Source organism: Melospiza melodia, chromosome 6 (genome assembly GCF_035770615.1).
Source record: "Melospiza melodia melodia isolate bMelMel2 chromosome 6, bMelMel2.pri, whole genome shotgun sequence".
Lineage (NCBI taxonomy): Eukaryota > Metazoa > Chordata > Aves > Passeriformes > Passerellidae > Melospiza > Melospiza melodia.
The window spans coordinates 6,995,408-7,020,523 of record NC_086199.1 but is presented as its reverse complement, the minus strand read 5'-3'; the positions used below and the strand labels follow the sequence as shown (position 1 = coordinate 7,020,523).

The following is a 25,116-nucleotide window of genomic DNA, read 5'->3' as shown; positions in this document are numbered from 1 at the left end:
TGACCCAGAGTGGAATTGCAGAGCTCCAGTTCCCAGCAGGGAGGAGGTTGTACCCAGGGCTGGGGCTGAGCTAACACTTCTAATTCAGATCCAAGTGTCATAATCCACCTTGGTTCTTGTCTGAGTGAACAAGATTAGAACAAGGGGTGGTGGCTTTAAACTGGAAGGGGAGAACAAAGAATAATGGCTTGAATTTGGATGGGGACAGGGCCAGATTACGTGTTAGGGTGGAATTCTTCACTGTTAGCTTGGTGAGACACTGGCACAGGTTATCCAGAGAAGCTGTGGCTGCCCCATCCCAGGAATTGTTCAAGGCCTGGTTGGATGAGGCTTGAAGCAATCTGGTCTAGTGGAAAATGTCTGCCTGTGGCAGGGCAGATTGGAATTAGATGATTTATAAGGTCCCTTCCAACCCAAACCATTCTGTGGTTCTGTGAGGAGTTTCAGGGTGTTTGTAAATTGGGTTTCTTTTGGGCAAAGCATCCACTGCAGGAGTATAGCTACTGATTTTTTCAGTGCAAGGTATCACTAGAAAGCAGCTCCTCCCTCTATAAACCCACATGGTGTGGACATTGCACCTGAGCTCCAGCTGTTTTCTCCTACAAACTCACTCCTGTTGTAGTTCTGCCAGGAGAAGCATTGCCCAAGGATCTCAGGTTTGCTGCTTCCTCATCTGTATGGATGGAAGCTGACACCACCACTGAAGTGGGTGAGGGTAAGCTAACAAGTTTAGGAGCCCAGATCCAGAGCTAAATTCTTGCAAGTTATTGACTGAATTTTTAGAAGACTTAAAGGTCAAGGGAAAATGAGAAGAACTGTTTTCCCCCCAGCCTGTGATCTGGATTGTTGACTGTGTTCACAATCCAGTGTAGTTCATTCTGATGCAGCCAAGTCAAAAGTAATGCTTCTGGGCAAAAGAAAGCACATAATATTAAGCCCTGAAAGACTGTATTCAGGCAAGCAGTGGTGCAGAAAAGAACCTGAGCATTGTGGATTGCTTATCATGAGTATCTTAATATGAATTTCTGGTAGGCTGCACTGTTCAAAGAGGTGAATGTCGATAAATTAATATGGCAACATGCAGGAGAAAAGAGGGAGATGGTCTGGCTTTTTATATATACCTCAGTGCACTTGTGCACAGGTGGGAGGTCAAAGGAAGGAAGCAAAAATAATCACAGGATTAAAAACAAACAGAGAAACCAACAACTGCCTGGGTTTAGGAGCTTTGTTTTTCCATTTAACGCCACAGAGGTTGAGAGTTATGTCTATATAAAAATACCTATCTATAGATAGACGCATACTGCATATGCAAATATATATATACAGGTGTAAAAGAGATCTGGTGCCTTAGCAAGAACCAACAGGGTATCAGGCAGATTCAACCTTGAGATCAGAAACAGTGCTGTAGCTAAATTAGCAGTGAAACTTTAGGAAAAGAGAGCTGGTGGAACAGTTTATAATCTTTTAAGGTAAAATTAGATACTACATTTTGTAAGATGTTCTGTAGTCAAACTTCTGGGAACAATTCAGCGGGTTTTACAGAAAGATTACAGCTGAGTGACTGCAGTACTTACTTCAGGCTCTAGGGTATGTAAATCTGTAAATGATATTGAAAAACTCCACATATGCAGATATGCTTCAGAAGTACAAGTGCAGTGTCTTTTCTGGGGGCCAGTGTTGTCTCCAGGTTAGATGGCTTCATGTTATGACTTAATTACATTTTATTGCTTCTCTGTTATTATTATGCACAGCAGTTTAAACATTGTGAGCAGAGATACTGGGTTTCAATGTTATATGTACATGGGGGTTTTTTGGATGATTCCACATATTTTTAATTGAAGAACAGGTGTTCCCTGTAAGCTAAATGGGTATCCACTTACCCTGCTTTTATATAGAGAATACATTAAACTTTGCAGTGTGTGTGTTTGTTTTCATTTCAGCTTTCATTCAGGAAGACTATTACTGATAAAAATCTTTGTTTCAAACAGCACAGAGTAGAAGTGCTCAGCTGCAATTCAATTTGTGAAGTGTTTCTGTTGCAGTGTTGTCACTTTTATAGCACTCCAGTGAGGGACAAGGAGAGGACTTCCCAAAACACGAATTTTGACTTCACACTTGAGCATCTTACTACCTTCTTTTCTAGAAGTTATTTCTAATATAAATGTGGTGATAAAGGTATCTTGAAGCTTGATGCTTTTACCTGTATATTCCTAATTTTGTGGTTGTGCATTGCCAGGTAGCAGCAATCAGATTTGTTCAGAAATTGCAGCTCACTCTCTGGGGGCGGGGGTTACAGAGCAGCCTTCCCTGCCTTGTTTGTTTTTAACAAATTGACATTGACTTGTAATTGCCTGGGAGAGTTTTGGTCTTGCATCTGGCTGGAGTTAGGTCAGATCTTAAGAAGAAATTCTTTATTAAGAGGGCAAGTGAAGCACTGGCACAGGTTGCCCATCCCTGGAAGTGTTCAAAGCCATCCTGGATGGGGTTTGGAGCAGCCTGGTCTAGTGGGTGGCATCCCTGCCCATGGCAGGGTGGTGGAAGGAGATGACCTTAAAGGTCCCTTCCAGCCCAAACCACTCCATGGTTCTGTGACTTGTGCCTCATTGACACAGAGCTCAGAGGTTTCTGTGCATCTCCAGTCTGGAAATCTGTCATTTCAGCACTGGTTTTTGGTTCAGTGCCAGTGGATAGATTGAATTGCTTGTTAAGTTGGTTTCTGGCACTTGGGTGTTGAGATTGTGCATGGTGGAGGAGCTCTGGTGGACTTTGCACACCCAGTTTGGTGTGTGCTTCTGAAAGATACAGCCATGGAGAAGAGGGTGCAGGTGTTTTTGAGGACAGAGAAGGGGCATCTGTCTTGATAGGACTTTCTAGAATACTGGAGTTCTGGTTTGCCTTCCAAAAGGATCATCTGGGCTTGGAGGCGTTCCTAATCGGCGGCAGATGGAAGTCACTATTGATCCATGGTCATTTGTGCTGGCTGTGGGACAGGATCCCCTGGGGACTGTGTCTGCAGGCTGGCAGCCATGTCCTCTGCCTTGATGATCCAAGCAAGGTCAGGAGAGAGAAATGGTTCAGCCATCCAGCTGAAGGAATTTTGGCATGCTGCTTGGGCCCAGGGATCAATTCTAAATAGCTGCCTTATGCCTATCTGAGGAAAAGTCTTTCCAGATCTGATGTTCCTGTGTTGTGTGGTGGCTGTCAGGGTCTCCAAAGTACAGCTGGGCAGTTCATGCATGGAAGGACTTGTTGTCTTCAGTTCTCCCTTAGAGGCTTATAAACATTAACCACCCAGAGGCTACTGATTCAGATAAGCTTGCTATAAATTGACACTGCATGTAAATGAGCCATCGTGCTGTGTTGTGGTGATTAATGTAACTGTAATGGCACACATTATCTCCTAAAGTTATGATAACCTGGGGAAATCACTTAAAGATAACCTGTTCTGTCTGTTCTCCTCAGGAGCATATCTGCATTTTGGCTCCACATAGCTTATCTTTGCTCCTAATGCAAACCAGAAAATTAAAGAGAGCAAACTGCATGCTAGGACCATATTCTAGCCTGCATTGCATTTACTCCTGCATGTTAATTTTCTTATGCAAAAAAACCTGCTTTTGGGTTGCCTTGAGACTGGCATTTTTTAATAGGCACTCTCCAGAGATCATACTAATTCTGTCCCAAGCTCAAGATCTAGGTGTCTGTGCTGGAACTCAGCTAATTGTTGCTGAACGTCTCATACTTCTGTCATGCTGGTAAGGCCCTGGCACTAACTGCTTGAGGCTTGGTTTGACTTAATTTGAGTCTTACAGGAATTTGTCTTTGTTTAGCTCTTCATTCTGAAAGTATGTACTTTCCCTTGCAGGTTTTACTTGTGCCATAAATTCAGTATTTGTTCCAGTTTCTAAACAAAACAGCTGATGAGTGATCTGTAGGTACAAATTTTAATAATACATGTAGAGTTAAATTTGCAGAAAATTTTCTTTCTTGTTTCAAATGAAATTTAAAGCAGAAAAGGGGAAAAAAAAGCGCTGCCTTTGATTTTCTTAGTTTCTTATTTTGGTCCAAATCCTGAGAGAGCTGGGATTTTTGACTGTGAAGCATTACCAAAAATGCTTGATTAAGTATTTTAGAATCGCAAATCTTTGTATTCAAGGTACATTTCCCACTTTTTACTTGGGAATCCTTTGGGCTGTCTATTCTACCATAGAAACTCTGTCTTGCTAATTGTGATCACTCCTCCTCTCCCTGTGTTTTCGTATCAGGGATAGTAGAAGGAGGAGCTGAGGAATCCTTGAGGAAAGACAAACTGTAACATGTATGTATTCCTGGAATAGTTATTTGACCTCTCATGAGATTAGAAATGTCTCTTCATGAAGGGGCTCTCGAGAGAAGCGAATGAGCTGGGGAAGAGGCAGGAGAAGGGAGGAGAAGATCATTTCCTAGTGAGTGCTGGCAGTCACTCTGTGCTGTGGCACAGGGCAGGGGGAATTGCTGAGCCTCTCCAGGCTGAAAGCAGCGCTGAGCTTTACAGAGAGGGGCTCCTGTGGAGCCTGCAGGACTGAACTGCAGTGGCACACACCCTCTTGTGGCAGGAAGGGACAAGTCCCAGCACAAACCAGAGTGGCCTCTTGTTTTCTGTGCTCACTGGTTTGCCTTGCTCACTCTTTTGTGTTCAGTGAACATCCCTCACTCAGGTGCACCACCTGTGCTTTCCTGCACTTGCCTCTTTCATCTTCCTGTTCTTGCAGTGCCTGAATCAGTTTGTCTTGCAAATTCTTAAAACTTCACCCTATTTAAATCTGGTTTTATCAGTATTTGGATAGTATTTAAACTGTGGACTTTAAAGTGCCCTTCTCACTAAGCTGCCAGCATACTGAAAGTACTCCTTACGGACTAAAACATTTACAGGAACAAAAAGGCTGGAAAAATAACCAAGGGTGCTGAAGAACATACTAGTTTTGTGTCTTAAATAGCTTAGTTTGTCTGAACTACTATGAAGGGGTCATGTATAGATTAGGGGATAACATGCTGCTTTTCCCAGCTGTTTGATTAACCAGCTTAGGGCTGGGTCAGATGCGCAGGAGCAGAGCAGGGAAGGCACATCATCACCTTCCAAGTGCAGAGGGGCCCTCCAGCATGTTTGCAGTTATCAGATTTGCTGCATAATAAGCTGTACGCTCCATTCAGCACTCTAATTAACCCAGGAAAGCTCTCTGGCTCAGTCTGTGCTGATAGCATGAACCTCACAAAGCCAGGCAGTCTCACCAAAGTACCTCTAAATAAGATTAAGCAAAGCGAGCCAGCCATGAAATAAAATGTAGGCTAAGTGTCGAGCAAATACTCTTATTTGCTTTCATTTAGTACCAAGTTCTGCACTTGGCATGAGGTGTCCAAGCATTTAATGTGTGAGTAGCACTGGCAACTCCTAGCGAGTGCTGACAGATGAGACCTTAATCATTAATGTTTCTCTGTACAGATAAAAATAACCAAATGCTGTATGACAACACTTACAAACACAAGTTGATGGTATTTCCTACAACTCCTAAGCAGTCCTGGCTCCCACTGATCCCATCAGGATTGGGAATTACATGTTGGTGGAACATGGTGGCAGACTGGGTAATGCTGGGATATCACAAGAAAGGAGAAAAGCCAAGGCTGGTGGCAGGTTTGTGAAGTGTCAGGTTCCTTAGTTAGCCCTGTGCTGCTGCTAAAGATCCTTGTCAGCAGGAAAAAGAAACAGTGTGAGTGATGGAGGATGGAGCAGGTACAGACATACAGGGTCCTGAAATCTATGACCTGTTTGCAGAATGGATCTCATCCTCCTTTCTTTGCCTTCTCAGGTATCTTGCAATATCTTCAGAACTCTCCCACCTAGTGACAGCAATGAATTTGATCCAGAAGAAGATGAGCCCACCCTGGAGGCATCGTGGCCGCACTTACAGGTTTTTGGTTATTTACCTCAGAAGAAATTCTTGTCATTGTTTGGTGTATCTAATAATTTTCTCAGCTTTTTTTTTTTTTTAACCTGTGAATCAGAACTAGTCTGTGAGACACTAACATTTATTAATACTTTTCTATGATTCTAATATAGTACCTAAAGAGAAGGGAGAGAACTTTGTGATATTTCTAAAATGTTAAAGCTTTCTTTCAAAATTAAATTGATGGTGTCCCTCATATTCCTGTTTTCCTTCACTGATTTAAAAATTATTTTGCTTTCCCAACTGCTTTGATGCACAAGTATTTTTCAACAACTGCAGCAAGAGCATTGTGAGGATGACACTGCTGGCAGTTTTGCTTTATTGAGGGTGGTTAATATTCATAGGAAAGTGCACAGGTGTTGGCAGCTGATCAGAAAAATGAATGAGAAGCTGCATCCCTATCTAAGTCCTCCTTCCTCTCCTCAAGGTTTGCTCCCAGGTGTTTGGAGCAGGAATCAAGCTCGCTCAGTAGCATCCCTTTCTCTGAATTTCACTTGTCAAAACAAGGGGTTTTGAGACCCCCATGTGGAATAACACTGCATCCAGGTCTGGTGTTATTAGCACAAGAAAATTGTGGGCCTGTTGGAGTGGGTCCAGAGAGGAGGGTGCACAGATGATCAGAGGGCTGGAGCACCTGTCCTGTGAGCACAGGCTGAGAGAGCAGGGGTTGTTCATCCTGGAGAAGGCTCCAGGGAAACCCCATTGCAGCCTTCCTGTGCTTGGAAAAGGAGATTATAAAATAACAAGGGAGAGAGTGGCTTTTTACATGGTCAGATGGTGACAGGACAAGGAGAGATTCAGATTACACTTTATTAAGAAGCTCTTGAGTTCTGAGGGCCTGGCACAGAGGTTGCCAGAGAAGCTGTGGCTGCTCCATCTCTGGGAGTGTTGAAGGCCAGGTTGGATGAGCAGCCTGGTCTTGGGAATGCTGTCCCTGCTCATGGCAGGAGTGGTGGAATGAGGTGATCTTTAATGTCCTTTCCAACCCAAACCATTCTATTGTTCTGCAGTTTTCAGTGAAGAACATAAACTAAACTGGAGAAAATATCCTTGATACTAATGCAGTAAATTCCTTTATAGAAAATATAGATGAAGATGCTGTGTCTGTTAGTCAGGATAATGACTCACACCACTGGTAAATTTACAGGAAGTTTGCTTGAGTAACAGTTTGTGGAGTTTAAGAGTTTTTGTGAGCAAAGAAGCAGAATTGATCTCAGCCTGAAATGAGGATTCTATTTTACAGTTGCATGCACAATCCTGTGAGGGTTTTTTTTCCACTCTTTTGTGCTCTCTAATTCAGAATCTGTTGAAATGTAGGTTCATCCCTCATTTATATTTAAATTTCACAAAAAATAAGAATCTTCAAAACTTCAAGGCAGCTCTGAGGAGCTGTGCCTGCCTGGAAACAGCACATTCAGTGACACTGGTGCTGTAGTTCAAAAAGTCATTACTTGCATGGAAATGAGGGAATTTCTTATCCAGTGGATGACTTAGCATTGTCAAGAAGAAATTCACCCAAGTATTTGTGAAAAGTCAATGGAATTGATTTCCTGATGATTTAATGTTGGTGTTATGTAAGCTGTCACTTTTCCCACAACTTACTTCTAAACCTCTCTCCTGCTTTTTGATTTCCTACTGCTTCCTTTGGGAAGTCAGAGAACACTGTTATAAAGTACCAGCAGCAGTTTTGCAGCATATTTCTGTCATGGAAAAATTTAAAATGATTTTAAAATGTACTTTTTAAGCTTCCTTTCTCCTTTCAGTATCAATATTCATACTTACTAAAGACAAAAAGGAAGTAGTTTTCAGTGGCTGCTCTTTATGAAAAGGTTCTGCAAAGAGAATGGCTGGCTGTTGGCTCATTATCAGTGACAGATCAGAGTTGCTGTCTTATGAGGCCACAGCAGTCTCTGTTTCACTTCACTTCCTTGTTCCCTGCTTTTTATACTCTTCTTTTTCTCCACTAAATGAAAAGTCTTGCTGTCCCACTGAAGAGTTTAGGTAGAGATGGAATTGCATGAAAATAAGCAGATTTTCTCCAGCCCTGAGGCTAATCTTTACAGTAACTTAGGAACTTCTGAATAAATTCTGGTTTGTATTCTTCTTCTGTGTTTCAAGTTGTACTAGAACACTACTCTAAGCAGTTTCTAATTTAATTTAAATATTTCCAACTGTTTCACCAACCCCTTCAGAATTGTAATGTCTGTATTTGATGTGACTTCAGCAGTTCAGAGGGCAGTTTAAATGTGCTTCCCAATTACTCTGGGAAGCTTTACAAGATGATAACAAGCATTACAAGATGGCAGTGCCTGTTCTTGGTGATGAAATGTCTTTGACTGGAGTTAAATAAGCAGAGGCAGCTTAAAAAGCTCATGTAATTAATTTTAACTAAAAGGTGGTAACTTAATAAAGGAGAAAAATCTTTTCCATTTTTTAAACCCTTTGTACTGGGGAAAAATAAGCACTTAATCTTTAATAAAATAATTTAGGGAAATACTAAAAATATAAAGAGTAATCAAGTCATAAATTAAACCCATGTTTTGTTTATTTTTTTCTTTTGCAGCTTGTATATGAGTTTTTCATACGATTTTTGGAAAGCCAAGAATTTCAGCCCAGCATTGCCAAAAAGTACATAGATCAGAAATTTGTATTGCAGGTAAGCTGGTGTGTTTTCTTTAAGGCTTAGTGCTGCTTTTGGGGAAAAAAAATCCTTTAAAAAGATTTAGTTTAGAATTTGAAAGTATAACTTTATTTGCAACAGAAAAAGGCTAAGCCAGCATCTACAATGAAAGTTTTCAATCTGTGGAGGAAATGGAAAAAGGTGTGTGTGTTTATATGTCAGCTTGTTACTATAGATACATAAAATAGATGGTTTGGATCCAGTTTCAATACCTCAGTCAAAATATTTGACTTTCTGGTTTTGAGACAGAGCTGAAACAGTAACTGTTGAGAAATGAAAAGTTTCCCACCAAGTAGTCTCAGAATGCTGTTCTCTCAATCTAGAGACTACTTAAACACCAGTTTTAATGTGTCTTAGTATTTTTTATACTTTTGTTTTCTGGGTAAGCCAGGACACTCCACAGATACATTTTTTTGTCTTCAGATTTGAGAACAGGCCTGACTTGGGTTTTGTTTTCCCTTTGTGAGTTTTTGTGTAACTGCAAAGTCAGAAAGAACTTTGTGCTTGATGCTGTCTGTAGCTTGCTTGTGAAAATCAGGGGAATTTAGAAAGATTGCTATTTAGTTAGAAAATGGAGTTTCCTTGCAGGCTGTCACTTGAATGAAAAAGCAACTTGGAGTTGGCAGGAGAGACTCGGCATTTTTGAAGACCTTTCTCTTGCCCCTTATCACTCATGGAGCTTTTATTTTTCCCTGTACTGCTCAGGCAGTAAAAGTTGTGCTTTTACTGTTCATTGTGTTGTCTGGATGAAGAATACCTGAAAAATGGAGTGAACAGAGCAATTTCTGTCCTTACATTCAAAGTTTCAAAGAAGATAATTCAGTTTTCTTCTTGATATCACAAGACCTTCTTCATCCTACAAAGGCAATAGGATATACTTAAATTTTTCCTTTATCCTTCTCCTAAACACAAGAGCATTTTTCATCTGGATCAAACCTCTGGTGGTTTCCTTTTTGTTCATCTCAGTACTGATTTGACAAGGAGGTGCACCAATGTGTTCATCCAGTACCTGGTGGGGATAAAAGAATATGCATGGCAGATCACTCCTGACAGGTTTTTTCTGGCTGGTTTTGGTTTGATTAGATAGAGCAGGATTGCATTAGGATGAATACATGTGCTCTCCTTCAAAATCTAGGAAAAATAATTCTTAGATGCTCCTGTTCTGTGCTGCTGAACTTGGTCATGACTGGCAACATCCCACTCAACCCTTTTAAGACATTCAAAACTGTCAGTTTGGCACAGGAGAATGGGTCTAAACCAAGGATTTTTAAATTTTTTAAAAATCCTGCTAGTTTTCCTTAAATCTACTAAATGGAAGAATATTATCTACTGAAAGAGGGGAATATGAGATTTTAAAACCTGCATATCAGAAAACATGGTATGACAATTAAGAAGGCAAAGGAGTTCTAAGGATTCTTGTGTTCTTATGGGGTTTGGTGATGCACATTTTTATATTGCTGTGCACAGTGTCAATTTAAAATTCACATTTTTCTAGAAAAAGTTCTATTCAGACACACACACACACACATATATATATATATATATATATATATACACACACAGATGTACACACTACATATAAATAGTTGTATTTCCACGTGTGTACATACTTTTTGGTGAGCTGTAGGAAATTGGGGTGTCCTTCCACTCCCTATTGTGTTTGTTGTGTCAGGAGTAACTCCTGAGTACCTGCAGATCCCTTACACAGGACAGCAGTTTGAGACTGAAGAACATGAAGCATTTTGGTGTCTTGTGACACTGACAACACAAATGGGACTTTTGGAGTATTTGGAATCAGCTTTTTCTCAAAATTAATTTTTTTTTAATTTTAATGATGTGTTTCTTGGCAGTAAGGATGCCTGTATGAAAAAAAGGGAAAATGTTCACTTTTTAATGGACTTTTTTCAAGCTTTTTGCTTGTTTACTTGCTTTTTGCTTTCTTTTATTAAGTATAGCTGTGGTTCTGGCTTTCAGCTGTATGTTTTAATAAAATACTGTATTTACCAGTGTAGCTGTTCACTTCTAAAGCCTGCTTATGTACAGTTTGAAATGGTTGGCAGTGGTTGCTAAGAGACATACTATTCAAATATATCCACAAGTCTCTGTTATGTAGGTTGCTATTTTGGAAAATTAATTTCCTTTTTCTATGTATGTTTAGAATAGTCAAAATAAATTATGGAAGTCTTGCTGCTAATTCATAAAAATAAGACTTAATTGTTGAAACCTGAAAACCAATTGGACATAGCAAAATAATAGTCTTATTATTTTTTTTTTTTTAATGAGAGACTCAGTTTAGCAATGTTTCCAGAGAGGATCTGCATAAGAGAACTGGAAATATAAATACTTTTCAATCCAGTAAGAAAACAAAAAACCTAAGTGCTTCCAGCTGTTTGCTGTCTTAGGCTGAAATGTGCTATTTGGGGATGGATGAGGTGACTATTTATTTATTTAAATCCAGAACTAATTGAGGAGAGCAATGTGTTTGTAACCTCTGGAGGGCAGCTGACAAACCTCATACTTCCCTCATGAAATCCCCACCACAGATTCTTTCTTACTGCAAGGAAGATACAGTGAGCTCTCACTTCAAGCTGCAGAAATGTTCCAAACAATGAGGAAGAATGTGTGCATCAGTCCTAGACCTGGATGTTAGAAAGCAAAACCCCAGACAGCCTAGCAACTTTAAATCATATTTTTTCTTATCTTTTTTCACCTCCTCACAGTTATATAGCAGCTTAACAGAGATCAGGTGTAGCATGCATACACTGACATATCTACTTGCAATAGGTATTTTATAATTTATCTGTTTGTGAATCTAAGATAATTTTGTTTTCTGCCACTCCTGTAATGATTTTCTGACAGCATCTTACCCATTTTTAAGACCTGTTTGACAATCTCTCTATTTCTCTTGCAAGACAGGTACTCGTTCAGTTGCTTTTTTTCATGCAAGACAGATACTGGTTGCCAATGATTACTAAAAATTACCTAAAATTCCCTGGTTTCTGCACATTTGTGGCAGTTGGTTGTGCTTTTTGCTTTAAAGTTTACCTCTGCATTTATTCCAAACATCCACCAGAATATCCAGTGTTGTGGTGTCACAAAAAAAAAAATGAGGAGGGTGGCTAAGGGAAAGCTCATACTGTTGGTGGCAGAGGATTCAAGGGGAATAAAACAAAGAACTGCAGGTGATATTCCTGCTGCTCATTTCATGCAGCTTCAGGTGTCAGTGTTTGGGATACATTTTGTACAATACCATACTAAAACATCTTCTTTCTTGGCTAAGTCTCACAGAACCATTTAAGAGCTACTTAGTAAACATGGGTTTCCTGTTGTTTTTTTTTTTTTTCCTTTATTCGTTGTTTTGTTTTGGTTTTTTAATTTGCATTGATAATGAAATCACCATTTTGTTCAAAGTGAAGGATTAATTCCCTGTGATGCTTTTGATTTGTGGCAATTGGTGGAGATCCCACAGCAGCAGATCCAGTGCTGGCATGGACTTCCTTTTGAGTTTTTCTACAGCATGAGGGCCATGCAATCGCTAGGAAGGCTTAAGAGCTCATCATATGAATTACAAGCAATTAGAAAAATGTGACCTTGACACAACCTTGTGAGAACAAAGTGTTAGAGCAAATGAGGACCTTCTGGTTCTGCAGAGTCAGGGGATGGTGGATGGTAAAAGGCAAACTGTCTTACCATATTTATTTTTGGGGAGAAGATGGGCAGCAATCACAAATTTATTTTTCTGAGTTTCATTATCTTGTACTGAGGTTCCAGCAGATTTTTTTAATCCTGGTTATCTACTCCTGGGGTACCATGGATGTCACATTCTTTGACTCATGTGTTTTCATGAATTCAGTTTCATACAGAAGTCTGTTGTGTCCTGCTTGTCAAATGTCTCCTGTTTCAGCTCTCTTTTTCCTTTAAACACAGCTGTTGGAGCTGTTTGACAGTGAAGACCCTCGGGAACGAGACTACCTAAAAACAGTCTTGCACAGAATTTATGGCAAGTTCCTGGGCCTTAGAGCATTTATCCGAAAACAGATTAATAATATTTTTCTACGGTAAGTTGTGGAAGAAGGAGCTTTTCACTTATGAACCCTTTAGGAAACTGATATATTGCTTATATTTAACTTTTCTTTTTTTAGATTTGTTTATGAAACTGAACACTTCAATGGCGTAGCTGAGCTGTTGGAAATTTTAGGAAGGTAAAGGAGTCTTTATTTATTATCTAACTCAGACTTCCCTTTGGACACGTCAGGGTAGTGTCAGATTTGGAAAAAGTATTATGATAATCCCTGACTCTGAAAACAGATGTGTGCACACGCTCATCTTTAAGCCCATGTGCAAATCTCTGTCACATCTTTGCCAAGAATATCTAACTACAAGTTACAGCCAAAGTGTTGGGTTGATTTTGTGTGTGTGAGTCCATTAAACACTGCACACTTCATCCTTACATGCTGGAGGATTGTTTTCTTTTGAGCACACTTAGCAGAGGGGATGTTTTGAGTGAATCTAATTTTGGTGGGTTAGTTACTCAAGACCACCTTGCTCAGATGAATTTACAGACCACATAGACAAGGTCTTCTCTGTTTGGCAGCAGGTTTGTGCAGCTGTTTATGTGATTATTCCTAATGGGAGCTGGATTGCTACCTGGATATGCAGTGCCCTGCTAATATAGATTAATACTGTTTATAAAGGAGGGCCAAAGGCAGGACCAAAGCAGCTGTTTACAAGTGCTGTTTGTAAACAGCTGCTGACTGCTAAAAATCTTTTAATCTAGAAAGTGCTTGTTCAGACCTCAGTAATGCTATCTGTGGTGATGATGACACTAACAAATATTTCTTTTCTCATTTCCAGTATTATCAATGGTTTTGCTTTACCTCTCAAGGCAGAGCATAAACAGTTTCTGGTGAAGGTGCTGATCCCTTTACACACAGTCAGGAGTTTATCACTCTTCCATGCACAGGTAGAAATTATGAAAATATTTTCTGTTCAGTAAGAATTATATGTATATTTTTAAAGGTTGCTTTGTAAATTTAATTACATGCACATAAAAGGGGAGGGGAATTCTAAATGGAAAAAAAATACAATTGATTTTTTTCAAAATTAATTCAGTATCTTTTGTATGAGAAGTATCTAGCTTCTATTCTGATTAGGTAATTAAAAGCATAACATAATTCTGTAATAGTTTGGAAATTTTATTATTAGTTAAGCTCTCTCTCTTGGTTTTCCTCTCTGCTCTTTTCTCATTCTCACAATTTTGCCTTTCCCATTCTCTCTCCCAAGAGGATTTTTGGGTTTCCTTAGTCTTGTCCTGTCAAGGCTCTTCTTCACCCTGGCAACCTTCTGAATACTAATACCCACACTTTTTCATTTAATATTCTCCCTCACAGATTGCTTAATACTGCCTTTATGCTCTCATACATCTTTTTATACCTTCAGTTTTCATGATGTAATTTTTCCTCTGATAGCTGCTACCTGTTGCCTTTCTCTCTCATTCTCAGATAGTGAAAATTTTCAGTATTTCTTTTGGTGACAAAGCTTTGCTTTCTAAAGATGTTATTCCAGGTTTTAGCTGTGTCGACTCATCTTGCAAGAATTCTCATGACTTTGCTGTATAAAATTAGTAAAAAGTTGCACTTTAAGAGAGTATCAGAAGCTTCAAAACATTGCTTGTATGACTGTATTTAGATTCCCAAGTTGCTCTGATTTTTGTTGTTTTATAGAACATTGTTTCTTATAAACTTGTTTCTTATAAACTGAACTTTGAATGGATTTGCACAGTGCAAACTGTCCATCTCAGTCTAAAACTGGATGTAGTTTGAGAGAGCTGAATAGCATCTTGCCTTAAGTTTTTCTTTTTAAAAGGTTGGGGTTTTGTTGTTTCTTTATAGAAATGTTCTAATTTTGTTTTTGGAAATTGTTACCTCTTCACAGCTGGCGTATTGCATAGTACAGTTTCTGGAGAAGGACCCCTCACTCACAGAACCAGTAAATATTTCTTTCATACTTTTTTTTTTTCACTATGAATGATTTACCCTGCAGAGAGAAAAACAAAATAATCTAACTTCCTTTTCCTTCTAATTTAGGTCATTAGAGGCTTAATGAAATTCTGGCCAAAAACCTGCAGTCAGAAAGAGGTAAGAGATATGCTGATATTACAAAGAAAAAGAAAGAGTTACTTTGCTCTAAAACATAATAAGCAGGGATCTTTAATTCGTGGTTGATAGCACATGCTGTGGTGAATCTTGGTATTATTTCTTGTAGATGATTTTTCAGTTCTTTAATTCTAGTTTTATAAACAGTTTTGACTGTGCAAAGTTTGATAAGTCTGGTTCCTATTCACGAAATAATTCCTGGTTCTGCTGCAGAGAATATTTTAGAAAGGAGAAAATAAACATAGTTAAGGATAGGTTGGAAAGCTCTGTTAGATTTGGAATTGTTTATTTATGAAGACAGTATTTTTCCAGTGAGTATGAAAGATACTTTCTGTGGTGTTTACCTACTAAACATGTAAAAGATGCAGTTAAACATGTGCATTTTTGTTTCAGATGCAAATTAGTTTCCCTAGTGAGGTTTTGTGAAACAGCAAAACTGTTATTTTCAATGTTGCTCTCAAAAATGAGGTAAAATTATGAGAATCCCCTTAGTTGCTGAAGTTTGAGCCTTTGTTCAGATCTTTGTGTGAGACAAGGTTTTCAGCATGGATGCTTCTACTGGTGCAATTCTGAATTTCATTCAAAATACTTTAAATGCAGCACTTGAAGAAACTTGTCTTTTTTTAAGGGACTGAGTCCAAAAGCTGCCAGTGGTAGAACTGATGACATTTTTTGAGACAGGGTCTCACTGTGCTGAGTGAGGTTTCCATTTCTTCCTGAAGCAGTAGAATTTGGAGGTTACCAGCATTCTTCAGAACAAGATGATTTGGAGATTTTATATTCAGTGCTTTCTTTTTTGTCTTCAGGTCATGTTCCTAGGAGAGCTGGAGGAAATCTTGGATGTAATTGAACCATCACAATTTGTCAAAATCCAGGAACCTTTGTTTAAACAAATTGCCAAGTGTGTCTCTAGCCCTCATTTTCAGGTCAGTGTTAAAGGTTATTGTTTATATAGGAATGTATAGTCTCAGTTTCAAACATAACTCCCCCAAATGTAAATATTATTCTATGTTATGTTTTTAAGTACTTGTCTTCTGTGGAAGAGGATTATGTTGGGGTGGAAGGTTAGGTCTGAGCTCCATTAATAACTTGTTAGAGGTGTTTGGGGTTACAGCTCAGAGCTTGTCCTTCTGAGCCCCTCACAAATCCTTAACCTGTGTCCAGGTTTGAGCCCTTCCCACTGTGGGTGGCATGTGCTGGCCCCATAGACCCTGGAGGATGGATTTGCTCCCTGGTTTTGGTGCAGTTCCTGTTTTCTGGCTTGATTCCTTCTAACCATGTACCCACGTGTCTGGTTAGAGGTGACACAAACTGCAGCCTGTTTTAATCACATTATGTAATGGGAGGAAGGGGAATGCATGGGATGTAAATGGATATGTGAAGAGGATATAGAGTTCATGGCCTGTAGTGTCTCCATATTAAGCCTGGTGATCTGTCCTGGCACCAAGACAGATGTGACTTTTCAGCTCTTCCTTGGACTACATCCTTTTTTAAATCATAATTCAGATCAGCATCCTCCTTCCTACCCTCAGCTCCTCTCCAGGGTAATTACTGTCCTTGGTTCCTTCCCCACACTCAAGATTTCTCCTCCCTTATCCAGCCCAGCTCCTGGGCCTTTCCCTGTCTCTTTTCCCTGGTGTCCCAGCACTGCTGGGTTTTTTCCAACTGCACTCTTCCTGATTTTGAGGGAAAGGGTGATGGGAAGTCTGTCTGCTCTTCCTTCCCCTCCTCAACTGATGCTGTGTCTGCACCCAGTCTTCAGTGAGCAAGAACACATTGCTCAGGAAATAGAGAGTGGGTGCTGTGGGATCAGAACTACAGGATAGAAATTAATTCCATTAATGCATGTAGAGTAGTTTAATTCCAAAACTAATGACTCCTGGTAGCTCATCTTTGTAGAGTTTCTCTGTGATTTGTTTTTCTATCAGAAAATCACAAAATTACAGCTATCTGAATTCCTGTTCCTGTTTTATTTCTTTGACTCAAAGGTGGCTGAAAGAGCGCTGTATTATTGGAATAATGAATACATCATGAGTTTGATAGAGGAGAACTCAAATGTTATACTTCCCATCATGTTTTCCAGCCTTTACAGGATTTCTAAAGAGCACTGGAATCCGTAAGTTTGTGTGCATTTACACTTTATCTTTCAGCATTTGACATCCCACTGATGAACTCGGGGAATGTTTGCTGCAGAACATCTGAATGGGAGAGATGCACACTCAAAGCTGCTCTGAGCAAGTGCAGCTCTGTTAATGACAATATGTATTAGTCTGCACTTGAGCTTGTCTCAGTGTTTTTAATTAACTGGTATGTGTACAAAAATCACTACTTTGTAGGATAAAAATAGGCTTCTCACAAGCTGGAAAAAAGAAGAAATTAAATGTTACATTGTTATTGAAGGAAAAATGTTGCTCATCAAGTGTTTCTCCTACGCAGTTTTTTTATAAACAGGTTGGCTCTTAAGCCTGATTCTAAATTGTCTAGAATATCAGTTGGCATTAATAAAGCTTTGTGGCTGTATCAGTTGATACCTCTGGGAGACTTTTGATTTTGGCATTTTTTAAACATCCATGAAACAGACAGTATATTCTTAGGTTGGGTTGTTTTTTCTAAATTTATTTAAATACAGCTGTTTTCTATGACAATAATTAAGCAGTGACTTAGCGTTGATATTGTGATAATTAGGCAATTTTATTTTAAACTGAATGGCCTAGTAAAAAGTGTTTTCATAAAAAATTCTATTGCAGGAAGATGACACATATCCTTTATTTTAGTTGGAAAGTTTTTTTAAGTGAAGATGATTAGCATTTAGTAAAGCCAGTATTTTTAATGAGCTGTGCTATGTTCAGATCCCAGTTGCTTTGAGACCTTACTGTAAAGTGTTTCATCTTTTCAAACATTGGTCTTTTTGTCCTGTACCTAGTCAATCTCTCAGGGTTGTGTGCTTACATGACAAATCTAATGCTGCTGGAAAACCTCTGTAACTTAACACTGGTCACAAAAAGACACTTTCCAGTACCAGTCTCCAGCCTTTTAATATTATGCACTGAGATGCTTCTGGTAATGAGAATATTCCAGTATCCCAATTCAGACTTTCATACCCATAGTAATTTTGTTACACGAGCCAGGTAATGACACATCTAAACAAAAGGAGCTATTTAAAGATTTTTTTTATTTATAAGAAAATTTTTCACGTAGGCAACAAAAATGAAAGTTTATTTAAAGAGATGAGAGACAGGGGTGCGTGGGAAATGGCACATGGTTTGTGTGTCCCGTAAGGATTGGCTCCAAAGGTTCCTGGCACTTGTGCTGTTGATTCACTGCCTCCTGGCTGAGGAGCTGCTTCTTAAGCAGCCCTGGGTCTGAATATGACAGCCAGAGTAGTGGATCAGGAACTGTGGAAGGGAAAATGAATCAGAACTGCATGAGCACGAGGAAATCACTCTAGAAATACAGCTTTGTATTTTGCATGGCTGGAGTGAATATTCAGCTTCATAGAAGAGTCATAAGGAAATATGAATCACTTTCATTTTGTGCTTGAATTCTGTTCCTTCTGGCAGCATTGATGATTTGAATCTCTGAAGGTGCATTCAGAATTGCTCCACAGCATGAGGGAAGAGACTGTAGTTATGTGTAATAGCTTTCTGTTGTTGCCTTTCACCCTAGAGTTTTGCCTGCTCCATTTCAGTAGTCAGTAGGGACATGAAAGCCGATTCTCACCTTTAAGTATGTTAATCCAAAGTAGTTTCAGTGCAATCGAAGAATTTACATAACCATACATGCAGGAACAGAATTGGTCACAGAAAGGCTGCCAAGAGAAGACACTTTTTATTTCACATTTGATTTCACCTGAAACTAATGGATTCCTTTCTTTCTTCTCTTTCCATGTTTCACAGGGCTATTGTGGCTTTAGTCTACAATGTGTTGAAGGCATTTATGGAAATGAACAGCACCATGTTTGACGAGCTGACAGCCACTTACAAGTCAGATCGTCAGCGGTAACTTTTTAAAGCTTTTTTTTTGTCAGCTGTGCACATGGCCTGCAGTTTAGTTCTCCCTTACACTCAGGTGCAGTTGCAGAATCTCAGACATTATAAACACTGCCCCATTTTTGCCCTTGCCTGCTTGTTGGGCCTCTCATTGCAGGATGTGAGATTGTGTGCAGGTTGTTCTTTAGGCTTTATTAAATGCAGTATCCATTGCATGGCTTGGGAATCCACATTCCTTGGCAATTCCTTTTTGACTCCACATTCCAAAACACTTAAGTGTATCAAGATCTTCAATGATAAAAGGAAAACAAGGGTTGAAAGGTAACACTTGCTTAAAGACCTTAAAAAACAAAGTTACACTGAGGTTCGGAAAGGGACGTGAGGGAAACCCCTAAGATTTGATTTTCCAAGCTGCTGTTTGTTGGCTGGATGTGATATTGAAGCAAAGAGACATCTCTCAGCCTTCTTGTTTCTTATTCAGAGGTCCTGCTGTATCTGAGTCTTTCAGCATGCAGGATCCATTAAATACACCACTCATAGAGGTATTAGTTCAGCTCCAGTGCCTTCCTGTCTTTTCTGCCATTTTCCCTAATCTTTATTTCTCCATTACAGTGCAGCATCTTTTCTCAAAAGTTTCACCTTATGCAAAGATTAGGTGAAAAAAATGAGCAAATTTCAGAAACTTTGAACAGGTTGCAGCTTCATTTCAGCCATACTTTGGCTGTGACTCAGGGTTCCCCCAGGCAATACAAAGGGCAGTGCATGTCAGCAGAGGTTTTTAGGGTAGTCCAACCTTGAAAGTCTCTTGGCTGTTGTAGTTTTTTGGCTTCTGGAGTCACTGGCCTTTCATTCCTCTTTGTTTTATAGCCAAAAAAATCTGCACATAACAGGCTAGTTCATTAATAGGGTATTTTAATAGTAGAGACTTGTTTAGAGATAGATTTGAACTAAGAATCCAGATATTCTTGATATGTATTGATAAATAAGTGCCAATCATGTAGTGCAGTTGAGACAAATTGTGGTTTCCCAGCAAAAAGACAGAGAGTTTTAGGACTGATGATCTAGTCCAGATATTCACTGAGGCAGCTTGGTGACCTGAATCCATTTGTGGTTGCACTTTGCCCCTAAGATGAGAAATTTTGCTCTGAACAGCAGCAGACACTGTAGTGGTGTGTCCCATGTCTGGATAATGGGGGAGCTTTAGTGGCTGAACTGCACAAAGAATTTCTTTTGCACCTGCTGACATTGTATTTCTTACCAAGGCTGGTGCTAACCATGTCACCATTTTTATTTGCTTCTTATAATTTTAAACCTGAATGTATAAACCAGGTTATCTTAAGGCTTTCAGAAAATCTTCAGCGTCTTAGTAAAACCACATTTTAAGGAGGGTAGCTTTGATACCACTTAATGCTTGTGGAGAAATATGTTCAATATGAATGGCTAGGATAGGTCAAATAGGTAAGTTGGATGAGGTGATAATCCTCTAACAGACCTTTAGGAAAGCAGACATGTATTTCCTAATGATTAGAAGATAAATATTGGTAAGTAGCCTGAAAATATAAGGCTATTTCACTTATTCTTATATTTAATTTTAAATAATCTCCAGTAACAATAAGGCTCTTTTTTCTTTTTCCTTTACTGTTCTTCAGGGATTTATCTGAAAGTTGTTTGTATTTTTTTTTATATGTTTAAAATCCTCTTGGGAAATCAGAATTTCCCAACAAATGAGCCAGATGTTGATATGTTGAGTGAATCAAAGTGTATAGGAATGTTTCTAATCCCTTGAAATACTTCTCAAAACTTCTCTAATGTGACTGGCAGAGAATCTGTGTCTCTGTCATTGTTAGATTTCCATTTCATCTAAACCTGCAAGGTGATGTCATAGAACTTGAGAGCATTTTGTGCCTTGCAGTCTCAAGGAGATTTATTCTCAGTAAGCTGAGGCAGAGACAGGAAATTTAGAAAGCAAACAATGCAGGTAAAGTAAATGTTAGGTTTGCTGTATAATTTTCTCAAATCAGCCACTAAAGTCTGTTTTTAAAGCAAATGCTACACAGATCTTGCAGGAATTTGGTGTGGAAAAAGAGTAACTCACTGCACAAAAGGCAGATCTTGTAGGTTGGACTTTGCCTTGGCTGGTGCCTAAGCTATAGGGAAGCCAGCAGTCATGTAAGTAAAAATAGTGATTCTAAAAGAATCAAGGAATGCTTTCTAGAAAGTTGCTCTGATTTACAAAATTATTCATATCTTAAATAAATAAACATGAAAATAATTACCTAACTTAGTCCAAAATGTTAATTTTTATAATTTTGACAGATCAGTTCTGTAGTAAAAGTTCCCACAGCATTTTTTAATTCCTCATTGAAAATTAGTGCCTGTGAACACTGTCACTTTGCTCAGCTTACATTTTATGCTCTTCCCATACTGCTTTGTTCCGTTAAATTCATGTAGGTAACAAAAAAAAAAAAAAGAAAATATTTAAAAAATTAAATATGCATTAGGGAAATTGCAGTTGTGCTTACAAAAATTAGTGCAGCTACTTAATGTCAGCTATATATTTTTAACATAAATATTATTTATCTCCAGTCTTCTCTCCTGCTAACTCTTTGTTTTATTTCATCTGTCAGTGAGAAGAAGAAAGAGAAAGAGCGTGAAGAACTGTGGAAAAAACTGGAGGATTTGGAATTAAAGAGAGGTCTTAGACGTGATGGAATAATTCCAACTTAACAAAAATACAAAACAGCATTATTAACCTGTGGAGTCACACATTTATGTAGTAGAAGATGGAGCAACAGTTTTCTGTATTGTGCAACTTTACAGTAGATTTCACATTTGTTTCATTATTACAACAGCACTGTATATACCTGTCTCTAAGTAAAGGAAAAAAATAAGGACTTTAATCCAAAGTTTGGACAACAGATGGACTTCTCAGAACTTTGCAAACATAATCATTGTTTTAACCCTTCTTTAAAACCAGTCTTCAAAGATCTGTTGATGAAAATTGCAATGTCAGATTCCATTGTCAGGACCTGTTCCTTATTTATCGTTAGCAGAGAGTATAATACAACTTTCAAATGTGAACAATCTTAAAATTTAGCTTGTCTTTCTGCTAAACTGTTACGTGTATTTATAGTAAAAGAGAAAAAAAGACTGTCATTTCCTTATGAGTTTGTGTAACATCCTCCTTCTCTGGATAACTTTACTGTAATTTGACTTTCTTTTCCTTTTGCATATCTTCATAAGTTGAATGTCCATTCAGATCAGGGCCATGAAAAACATTGGTCCTGAATAAAAGTTTTGTTTACTGGTGTGAGCATTTTTTTAGTACCAGGCTGTCTCTGGTGCTTCCTTAATTTGAACATTAGGAATTAAAAGATGAGTAGGTGATAAACATAGTAGGAAAGGGAGCTTTGGATTCGTGCACCTATTTATTGCAAATCCAAATTACTGTCCACAATCCATGGAAAAATAAAAAAAAAGGGCAGTGGTAACACCCTGGACTTCAGTACCTAACCAGTATTAGTGATGCAGCATTGGACACACGAACCAGAGTTGGTTTAGAAACACCAATTGCTAAATTATTACAGTATGTTCTTATTGGACCATTCTGAAAGAATAAAACAACACAAGCATGAAATTGATCTCCAGTGGTCATGGATCTAATTGGAAATTGAGTTGAGATAGCAGTTTGGACAGTTTGGAGTTGTTGCCTTACTTTTTAATATGTATTTATAAAGTGTTCCAGCAAAAGAGGATGTAGCCTCTAAGAAACATACTCTAGTGTTTTTGTGGTTCTAGTACTATTACTCATCACAGTACCAGCCCTGTGGTCTTAGCTGGAAAGGATTCTGGATAATACACTTCTGCATTCTCATCTGGATGCTCATTCCTAACTACTGTATTTGTTACCAAAAGTGGTTCTACAAATGCTACTGAGAAAAAAAAATTCTGGAAATCCTAATGTTCTGAGTATTAATAATAAAGTTTAAAATGCTTTTATATCAAAGGTGCATTGTGACCAAATTGTTTAAAACAAAAGAGGAAAAAAAAATACAAAAACAAAGAAGAGGGCTGTATTATAAGTATACATTATTGGCTATCTGCTTTGTATTTGAAAGTGGAATCTTACATCTTTGGTAGGTAAAATGCTGATAAGACTTCTGTACAGTATATATTTAGTTAATGCAGTTGCATTATTCTATACCGGAAGGTATGTGTTTCAGGATTTTTCTCCAGGATGCTTTTGAACTGTTATAGACATATGACAACAGTGAATTGATAATCCTAAACCATCAATCCAGCAGTATTTACAGTATAAAAATGAATTGGTGTTCATGAGTCTTTGTGATAGTTGCAAACATGAATTTATGACCTGTTGCCATTGATAGAAATACAGTATAAATACAAGCTTGTATATTTTTCTTCCTACCATTTAAATATACAGTAGGATTTGAAGTTTTCTTGTTTTCAGGCACGGAAAAAAAAAAATTAAAAAAGAATTCCCTCCTAGACTACTGACTGTTTCAGGATTATCAGGTCACAGTTTGTACTCCTGGGTCTGCACACACAAATGTTGTAAACTCAAGGCTTTGTAAGAACTTGACACTGTTAATTCTGGAAAGAAAAAAAAAGTGGAACTAGTCATATGCAACACCAAACACAACATGATTTAATGGGATTACTATGAGCTTCTTTTAAGAACATTGACTGGGACTCAATGTAAATTAGGCAGTTACTGTCATAGTTGAAACATTTTATTTTAAAGTGCTGAAGCAAAGGTGCAAGCTGAAATACTGAAGATTAAATAAATTTATAACAAATCATGTCCCTTAGCCCATTGATTTTGACAGTCTTTTATTTCTGTTACCAAGAAAGCAAACTTGCTAGTGTGATTTCTGTGTGAAATGATCATTTCACAGTACAAGAGGGTGGACTCAAACTCATGCTCAAAGACTATGTTCCATTGTGAAAAACTGAGAAAGAACGGAGGAATAAAACTTGATGTTCTTCACCTGGTGGAGTAAAACACAACAATGTGAAATTAGAAAAAGCACCTTGTCCTGTACTTAGAGTTTAGGTGAGTGTTGTTTGTTCATAACTATTTTTGGTTCTGCCATGTCATTCTACTCTTGATCATACAAAACTGACCAGACCCTGGTGGGTTGCAATATTTCGTGGCCTCCGCCGCGGGGACAGCGGGGAGTGTCTGCTGTTTAGATGATTTATCACTTCTGAGAAGGAATGTTCCTTCAAGGAGGAGGAGGTGATGGGCTGTTGTATGAAGTCACTTGACTCTAAAGGCTGGGTGAAGCACCTGAAGATGCACCTGCAGCCAGGACCCCGCGTGTGCCGCAGCCCCAGCGCCGCGCCCGGCCCCGCAGGGCTGGAGCTGCCCCAGGAGGAAGAGGAAGGCAGCCCGAGGGCCCGAGTGTGATCAGTGCATCATAAATTACACTTTTGTTTGTTTGCTTCTTGAGTTCCACAAGCCACCTTGGTTGGTGTCAGTGTTGTTGGTGACTGCTCGTGCGGCAGCGTTGGGTGGTCCTGCGTGTCCTGGGCCACATTGGTCTCAGGGGAAGGGTTGGGCACTGCTGCTCACGGGAAGGAGCTGCGAGGGCATTGGGGCATGGGGATGTAACAACTGTGCAAGTAAAGTTCCTCTCATACACTCTGAATTGACCACATGTTGCTTTCTTCATCTTGCACGTCTCCTGTACTGTTTTCCTTTCGTTGCTTTCGAGTGTTTTTTTGTCTCTCTTCCAAAGGTTGGAATGCTTTAAATAAAGGTATTCTAATGCCATTGGAGCGTTTTGCTAGCAGGGTTATAGTAAATTTAATCTTGGTTTTGTTAGCATAAGTAAAAGGGTTTAATTTATTTTTTTTAATCTGTTCTCATATATGGAAAAATGGAGGGTGTTGAAGCCAAGAATTGCTTGAGTAAGAAATGCAGCAGCTGTACTTGCATTATACGTGCGTAAGTGCAGCCTTAGGCTCTCACTCGATGGAAAAGAAAATACATTAGGAGCTCTAAAAAGCTCTTTATTGTTTTGTGAGGAGTGGGAAGGATGAGATTCTTCTCCCTCCAAGTAAAACTGACATAATTTCCTTTTAGTTCTGTCTTTGAAAACAAAGATGCCCTTTTCTCTTAATTGCGTGACACCACTATCCCAAAGCAGTTGCCCTTAAAGAAAACAAGAGTGATGATGCTCAAGGTTGAAGAATGTTTTTATTTACTTACAGCTTTTTAAATTTGGCTCCTGTGCTTCCCTTAGCAGCTCTGGAGTGAGCCATGAATTAGTTCTTCCTAGCTGGTA

At 38.8% G+C, this 25,116-nt stretch overlaps 1 protein-coding gene across 2 annotated transcripts in view; it reads left to right on the top strand.

Annotated features, from left to right (window-relative positions):
• Nucleotides 1-24,477, top strand: part of PPP2R5E (protein phosphatase 2 regulatory subunit B'epsilon) — a 72,089-nt gene extending 47,612 nt beyond the window's left edge. For both annotated transcript variants that reach the window (XM_063159765.1, XM_063159766.1), the window contains exons 4-14: nt 5,841-5,942; nt 8,542-8,634; nt 12,586-12,716; nt 12,801-12,860; nt 13,513-13,621; nt 14,593-14,646; nt 14,745-14,795; nt 15,620-15,739; nt 16,802-16,929; nt 18,710-18,811; nt 21,430-24,477. In XM_063159765.1, the coding sequence (XP_063015835.1) occupies nt 5,841-5,942; nt 8,542-8,634; nt 12,586-12,716; nt 12,801-12,860; nt 13,513-13,621; nt 14,593-14,646; nt 14,745-14,795; nt 15,620-15,739; nt 16,802-16,929; nt 18,710-18,811; nt 21,430-21,529 (1,050 nt within the window). In that variant the 3' untranslated portion in view covers nt 21,530-24,477. The remainder of the gene's footprint in view (nt 1-5,840; nt 5,943-8,541; nt 8,635-12,585; nt 12,717-12,800; nt 12,861-13,512; nt 13,622-14,592; nt 14,647-14,744; nt 14,796-15,619; nt 15,740-16,801; nt 16,930-18,709; nt 18,812-21,429) is intronic.
• The last annotated feature ends 639 nt before the right edge of the window (nt 24,478-25,116 follow it).